The sequence below is a fragment of the Hydra vulgaris genome, chromosome 14, assembly GCF_038396675.1.
Source record: "Hydra vulgaris chromosome 14, alternate assembly HydraT2T_AEP".
Lineage (NCBI taxonomy): Eukaryota > Metazoa > Cnidaria > Hydrozoa > Anthoathecata > Hydridae > Hydra > Hydra vulgaris.
Genome location: NC_088933.1, coordinates 32,240,078 through 32,248,559, shown reverse-complemented (window position 1 = coordinate 32,248,559; position 8,482 = coordinate 32,240,078). Strand labels below are relative to the sequence as shown.

The window sequence follows — 8,482 nt, the reverse complement described above, 5'->3', positions numbered from 1 at the left end:
ATACAAAGATAATATTATATTCACAACAATTATATCATTTAATGTTATTAATTTATTTTATTACTATTATCATGATTATTAAATCATGAATATATTTTCTTGTATAAAAATTTTGTCAACAACAACATTATGAACAGTAACCATTTTATCAACAATAATAATAAGAGTAATAATAATAATAAATTAAAAACTATATATAATATGATAATATTTTATCTCCAGAAAAAGGAAGAAACTTTATTCCATTTGAGCTATCAACTCTTGGTGCTGTTCTTCGTAAACCTATACTGCTTAAAGAGTTGAAAGAAAAGAAGATATATCCATTGGATGATTTGGTTAGGGAGGCAAGATTGGAAGTTGTTAATTAATGGAAAAAAGCAAATCCAGATTTTTCATCTCCAGTAATATTTACAGATAAGTCCATTGACAGAAAGATCAAAAAAAGTTATTGTGATGTTCAGGATATTTGCAGAAAAATATTAACCAAAAAGAAAAAAATTGACAACATAATGGATTCTATGTTGATATAACTAATCTTAAATGTGCAATTTTTTACTGTAATGAATCAAGTTGTCTGGGATGTGAACGAAAAATTCATATTAACTGTAAATGTGAAAAATCAGTAAGGATTCCTTTGATAGAGTTAGAATTTATTCAATCACAGAGAAACAAAGAGGGGGGCATAGCTCAAGTTGTGATAGGATCAATAGATTATAAAGAGGTTGAAAGGAAGCGAAAAGCAATTAAGCGGAGCAGTAAAAAAGAACATGATCGGAAAAAGTTCAAAGAAAAGAAGACAATAAATATTTGCTATTTGAAAAAAACGTATGATGAGTTTTTGGAAAATTTTAATGAGGAAGTAGAGTGGTCAAACAGTGAGTTAGAGTGTTCTTATAACACAGAAAATTCTTATGTACTAGATAAAAGCAAGGATTTAAAATTAAATAGAAATTATATGAAGATACAAAATACAGCTATTGCTGCAATTAGGTATGAAGTTTCAAACACTGCTATTGCTTCAGGGTTTTTAAAAGATTTGGTGGAGGCTAAAATTGTTCCAGAATCAGCTATTTATTTGCTTCAAATTCATTGGTTGTGATAGCACGGCGACAAATACAGGTCATAATGGAGGTGTTATCCATTGTTTAGAAACTAGATTAAAGAATATTAGGATGGCTAATATGTTCTCTTCACACAAATGAACTTTATATTCAACATTTCATAGAAGATCTTGATGATAAGACAACCTCAAAGGCAGGATTTTCTGGACCCATTCGGAAGTTGCTTACAAAGATTACTGAAATGAAAAGAAATTACAGTTTTAAGTCAATATCTATAGGTCCTGGCTTAATTGAACTTCGTGAAGAAATAGTAAAAGAGATATTTTCAGATCAGAAATAGTCAGTAATTAATTTGAACTCTTAGCGAAGATTTGGCTAACCAAAAACCAGGTACTTTAGCCCATTTAAGGTGGCTCAATACAGGTTCTTCCTTGCATTTATTGTGGGTATGCAGGCATGGGTTAGAAGGGGACAACCTAAAAATCTAGAATTAATTGTTTACTTCCCAGTGTGGTTCCAAATTAAAGTGAAGCACAGTTGGATAGAAGGGCCACGACACATCTTGAACCAACTCACCCAAATAAAACTTCAAGATGAAAATACACAAATGATTATTGAAAAGTATGTGAGATCTTCTGCATGGAATTCTCATTTCAAAATTTTATTGCAAACATTACTCTGCAGCGAAAATAAAATTGAAAGAGAATTTGCTGTTAATAATATTCTGGAAAATATAAAAAATATAGAAATGGGAAATCTAGCTTCCAGAACATGCAAGCTTCCGTATTTAAACTTTGATGCAACCAAATTAACTGAGCTTATAACATGGGAAGAGGCTTATGAACCCATCTTAACCAGTCAAATGAACATAAGTGAGCTAGAAATGATTGTGGATTGTCCCATGGTAGTTCCATATTTCCCTGCTCACACACAAGGAGTTAAGAGGGCAGTTAAAGAGGTAAAGGGCTTTTCCTTATACTTAATAATATGTTAATTAATAGAAACTTTCAAAAAATCTTCTTAAAATATGTTTTTTTTAAGGTAACTGCAGCTTCTGAAACAGTGTTTGGTTTTGAGAGGCGAGATGGATTTATTCGTGCAAGAGCAGAAAGTAGGGCAATAATTCCTCGTTTCAACAGCAAGCAGGACCTCATTTTAGTTTAGCATATATTTTTATCTTATATATATTTTTAGTATCTCTAATATAATATATTTTAGTAAATCTAATATATATATATATATATATATACATATATATATATATATATATATATATATATATATATATATATATATATATATATATATATATATATATATATATATACATATATATATATATATATATATATATATATATATATATATATATATATATATATATATATATATATATATATATATATATATATATATATATATAATAAATTAGAAAGATAGAGACATGAGTTTCATTTTTGCCATTTTCAACTTGTATAGCTTTTTTAGTGTAAAACAAGCATTTAAGAAATTTTTATATATAGGAAAAGGAAGGGGGGCGTTTTACAAAATTTTAAAACTGTTCTCTATTTACTTTAATGAAAAAAAACGTTAAAACATTAATAAAAAAAATTTCGATGTCCTTACGGGATGTTCTTAGACATATGTGATTTTTGGTTCCCCTCCCCATTTCAATCAAATTTTGAAAAATCAAGGTCTGTTTTTGCAAATAATGCATTTATTCTGGTAAAAATTTTTATTTGTCTTTTCTCAATGTATGTACCTAATGGCAAAAAAATCCTAATGGCCGACATTTTTAATAAATGTTGAAAAGTACGGGATGCCCTAATGTGCATTGGTAAATATTTACATTATTAAATGTACGTACTTTATTACTCAATAATCCCCGGTAAATAACCTTTTTAATGCAAAAATGAGCCTCTTAAAAGTATAAGTGCCTTGGGCCCTACGTTTCCTTAATCCGGCACTGATACATATTAGAGTTCAAATACATAAGTATAAGCTTACAGAATAGAATCTAGGCATTTTTTTTTTTAAGTTAAAAATGTGGTGTTCCTCAAGGATCAATTTTAGGGCCACTTCTATTTCTTGTTTATATAAACGATTTAAATAAATTTTCTAACATTTTAAATATAATTTTATTTGCAGATGATACCAGCTTGTTTTATTCCAATAAAGATATCAATATATTATTCCAAACATTAAACAAAGAACTAGACAAACTAACCCAATGGTTTAAATCAAACAAGTTATCTTTAAATATTACTAAAACAAAATACACTTACATTAAAAATCAGATATTCCCTTAGAACTTCCGGACCTTTTATTGACAATCAATTAATAAAGAGAGAGCAATCAATAAAGTTTTTAGGCGTGTTTCTAGACGAAAATGTAACCTAGAGGGAACATATAGGTGTAGTTGAAGATAAAATATCAAAAAATTTAGGTATAATGTACAAAGCAAAGCAGTTATTACATCGATCTTGTTTAAAAAACATTTACTTTTCTTTTATTCATTGCTACTTAAGTTATGCGAACATTGCTTGGTGTAGCACTAACGCGACGAAAATAAAAAAATTGCTTAGCAAACAAAAACAGGCTATAAGGATAATTTCAAACGTAGATCGCTTCTCACACACACAAACACTATTTAATGAACTCAATATCCTAAATGTATATAAACTAAACCTCTATCAAGTTCTTAATTTCATGTTCAAACTTGATAAAAATATATTACCAATCTTATTTTATTCAATTTTTGAAAAAATAAATCACATATACCCTACCAGATTTTCAAAATACAACTACATTCAATCCAAAACTTATTATTCCGCTACTAAATTCTCTATTGTAAACAGAGGACCAAAGTTGTGGAACATAATATTAAATAATGAAATGAAAACTAATTATTCTCTAAACCAATTCAAAACAAAACTTAAGCAATTACTTTTGTTAACTGAAAATGAATTAATTTTTTTCTAATAAAACTTCTTTATATTAGAAATCAATAATTAATATTTAATTGATTAATTACTTTAGATTATTAATACATAATTAATCAATAATTGTACATATATTTTTATCATTTTAAATGATAATCTTCTTTTTGAGAAATTTATTTTTTATTTTGCGTTATTTATTAATCTTTTACTTTTATTTTATACTGTTTATTTGCTTTTACTTAATTGGCAATGAAAAGTATTATAATTATAATTAAATAAGTTAAACTATAAAATACTCTACCAATAAAATGTTTTTATATAAAATCATATCTTCTTATTTTTCAAACCAATTCTTAAATGTTATTTTTGTCATTTAATATTTTAATAAATTTTGTTTCTTTTATTTTACAAGGCAACTGTTATATCTTATTTTTTGAAAAACTATAAATTTTAAACGATATGCGATATATTTAAATTTTTTTTTCATAATATATATCAGAGATATATACATTGAAACTATATTTTATTGTCAAACTATATTTTGTCTAGTAATGACGCATTTTTTTGGGCTTAATGATAAGACTAAATTTGTCTTCTTCTAGCCCCGGTCATGTAATTATTTTTTTATAAGTTACGACTGTAAATTTTTTTTTTTATCGGCAAAAAGTGTAAATAAAAAAAAAAAAAAAAAAACCGGGTTACTTAAACTTTTTTTATCTCGAACTGTTTACTTTCTGGTCTTTTAAAACCTCGGATTACTCATAATTTGTTAAGTCAAACCAGTTTTTACACCCTATCGAAAAAACTTATTTTCTGTTTCGTATTTTCAGTGTTTAAGTACTTTGCTAAAATATCTTAATTTTTCTTTGTTAACACAGCGGCAAGTAAGCTCGGTGAGTTAACTCACTAACTAATAGACTAACTAATTAGTCTCAAAACCTGGTTGACGAGAGTTCAAATCGTAATCCCGGTTTATTATTTTATTTTTTATTTATTTTAAATTAGCTTGATACTATTTTAATTCTCAGATTATTTTTTTATTATGCGCCCATTACATCCTATAGGTGCGCCGCAACATCAGTCATTCTCTCTTGTCAAATTGGTAGTTCAATGTGTAAAAAGTGTAGAAATGTTCTTAAATCAACATAATTATTATTTAAGAACATTGTATTTGTGAAAGTAAAATCAGCATCTATTAAGTTATTTTCATACCAGTTTGGCTTTTTTTTTTAGGGTTTCGCTTAAAGAGAATTAATTTATGAAGACAATACTTATCCTCGCACCTGTCACTTGAATATGTTGCTATTTGATTAGAAATGGACAAACTAGACGTTTTTTTTTGTTTTTTATGACAAAATGGAAACATCTCGATAAAAAGTTGTAAGACTTTCCTGACCACATTTTTAAAAAGTGGTGAACTTTATGTTATTTATTATATAGAATATTTTGTTCTATCTACAATGAAGCAGCACATTTTATTACAGATTTTCGAAATTTCTTGTTTTGTAATAATAAGTTTTACTTCCGCTTCCAGCCGCTTTTTAAACAAAAATTCAAAGGTTTCATTTTTTTCTCTTCTCATATTTTTTCTAAATTGCCCCAATAGCGTCTTAGAAAGTAAATGACTATTTATGTAAACCAGATTTTATGTGCTGTAATAAAATGTGCTGCTTCATTGTAGATAGAACAAAATATTCTATATAATAAATAACATAAAGTTCACCACAATTTAAAAATGTGGTCAGGAAAGTCTTACAACTTTTTATCCAGATGTTTCCATTTTGTCATAAAAAACAAAAAAAACGTCTAGTTTGTCAATTTCTAATCAAATAGCAACATATTCAAGTGACAGGTGCGAGGATAAGTATTGTCTTCATAAAATAATTCTCTTTACTTAATTTAGCTGCCCCCTTCCATAAGTTTTACAGTTATTAATGATTTTGATACTTATATATTTTGATTTCTAATGCTAAGTAGAGAATAAATAATAGTACTAGAACAAAAATTGATTTTAAAACTACTATTAGGCGAGACTAGGCGGTCGCATAGTCTCGCTTAATGGTAGAAACGGCCCTGCTAACGTTTCAAATAGATACTAAAAAATCCTTGGTTTGCTATTTTTGTAATAACAATCATTTTTCTATTATATGTTTTATAACTAAGAGAGGAAGTAGGAAAAATATAAAAACAAGGACGTTTTTATTTAGTTATATAAATGTGTGATACGTAATAGAAATCATAAGTGTAGCCCAGATAAAGATGCACGTTAAAATTATTTTTAGGACCGTTAACCCTATGGACTAAGGAGATGAGACGCTGGGGGTTGTACCCCCAATAATTTTAAACAATTTTTTAGCGATAAACGTATAAATTTTAATTTTTTCCAGCGAGTAATGGCAGTCAAGGGCAGCCAAGGCAACTGACCTACTTTTTTGTAGCGTAGTTTTTTACTCCTTTTCAATTCTTTGTTAGTTAACTTAACAAACAAAGAATTGAAAGGGAGTAAAATAACACGTATAATAAATTATATTAATTTTTTAATATAATTTATTATAACACGTATATTAAATTATATTAAAAATCATAAAAGTACAAATTATATTTTAAATAATAAAAAATGTGTTTTCATTCTATTTAGTCAATATAAAAAACTCAATTTTTTCTTCATTTTTCAAATATAAAAATAAAACTTTCACGACAAAAGTAACAAAAATTTTTACATCAGAAGATTTGATAATATTGCAAAATTTTAGTTTTAATCTACCTCATCTCATTTTTGTGCTGCGATTTTGAATAATTAGTACCCCGATATAATATAATTATGGGTAGAGATTGCAATACCGGTTAACCGGTTTACCTATAAATCAAATAAAAATGAAGATTCTTTTACCGGTAATTTCGTCGACTACGTAAAAAAATTTAAAATATACCGTCGACCGGTAAAAAAGTTTAAAATATACAAGAAAACTACATAAAATCATTCAATAAAAAACTATAATACATCCATTTAATAAATAATAGAAATGGAGATATATTATGTCCCTTTTATTTATTTACGGATTTTTTAGTTATTTTCGTTTCGTTCACGTATATGTATATACGTATGTTTTATGTTTATAAACATAGTTTTGTAAGTAGACCATCTTAAAAACATAAGTTTCTAAAAACCAGTCGAAGAGGTACTAAAATAACTAATATATTGCGTATTCATGCTGGGAAAAAAAATACAGCTAGATGCTTATGAATTATTCATTTTCAGTCGAATTTGAATAATTCATTGACAATATCAAAATACTTCATTAAATTAATCAATTGATTGATGTAGTTGTTGTGCTATTATCATCCAAAGATGGTTTGTCACTTGTTACTTTTTGTACAAACAGAACATTGTTAAGTGCTCAGGATTATACAAATAATCAAAAACTCTAAATACGATTCAAACCTTTTTAAACTAAACGCAAACTTTGCTCTGCGCCTAGCGTCAAACGTTGATTCCATTATTAAAAACACAAATATAGATCTGCTAGTCGAACGATTTCAATAATTGTTATAATAATTTGCCTTTTACCAAAAATAAATGATATAGTGCTCCAAATTATTTTATTTTTTTATTAGTGTAGAATCAGAAACTTTCTCCTCTACCGAGTTTATCATGACAAGTATATCGCTACTAAGTTACCAGAGCATAAAAGACGCTTCTTGCAAGCATATTTACATAGATATCATTTTAATTTTCATATACTTTATATTAAAAATTGAATTTAAAAAGAAATAACTTATTTATTATTTTTATACAATTACTTAATAAAATTTATGATATTTTTTTTCTTGTTGTATTTTTTAGTTAAATAAATTTAAAAAAATTTGTAATAATATTTCTACAACTTTGAATTTTGAATTAAAATGGCATTTTAGAGTAATATTAGAATATGTGGAAAATTATTGAAATTTTACCGGTTAACCGGTAATGAATTTTTTTTACCGAACTACCGGTAATAAATTAGTTCGGTAAATTTGCAATCCTTAATTTATTGCGCGTAGTAATGCATAAAAAAAAATTGTTTTTAACTTATTAGGTTTTAAAAATCTCAAATGATTTTGATTACTATATATTTTGATTACCAACGCTAAATTTTAATTGATTGTAAAACATGCCGCCCCTAAAATCTTGCCGCCCTAGGCAGCTGCCTAGTCTCACCTAATGGTAGAAACGGCCATTCCGAAGGTTGTCTATAATCCAAATGTCCAGTAATTGTGTATAGCAATCATAGAAAATATTAAGTCGTATGAAAAAAAAATTATTTTAAAAGTTCCAATCGGTTTACTATATCCAGTCAGACTTTTTTTTCAAAGCTGCCGTTTTTCAGGATTTATAGACTGTTTATTAAAAAAAAAGCTTTTGGGGTAAGTTGACAAATTTTTCACGGGGTATGTTGGCTCATAGCATTTACTATGGAAAAAATATTTATTTTATAAAAT

At 26.8% G+C, this 8,482-nt stretch overlaps 1 protein-coding gene across 1 annotated transcript; it reads left to right on the top strand.

Moving 5' to 3' along the window:
* The first annotated feature begins 1,509 nt into the window (after window positions 1–1,509).
* On the top strand, window positions 1,510–2,225 carry LOC136091053 (uncharacterized). Its single transcript, XM_065818037.1, has 2 exons — window positions 1,510–2,019; window positions 2,103–2,225. The coding sequence occupies exons 1-2, from the start codon at window positions 1,510–1,512 to the stop codon at window positions 2,223–2,225; spliced, it is 633 nt and encodes a 210-aa protein (XP_065674109.1).
* Window positions 2,226–8,482: the final 6,257 nt, after the last annotated feature.

Excerpts from the sequence above, each read along its gene's own strand:
- LOC136091053 (XM_065818037.1), top strand. The coding sequence starts at position 1,510 with ATGCAGGCATGGGTTAGAAGGGGACAACCTAAAAATCTAGAATTAATT. Across the intron at positions 2,020-2,102 it reads TTAAGAGGGCAGTTAAAGAG|GTAACTGCAGCTTCTGAAAC; the intron begins GTAAAGGGCTTT and ends GTTTTTTTTAAG.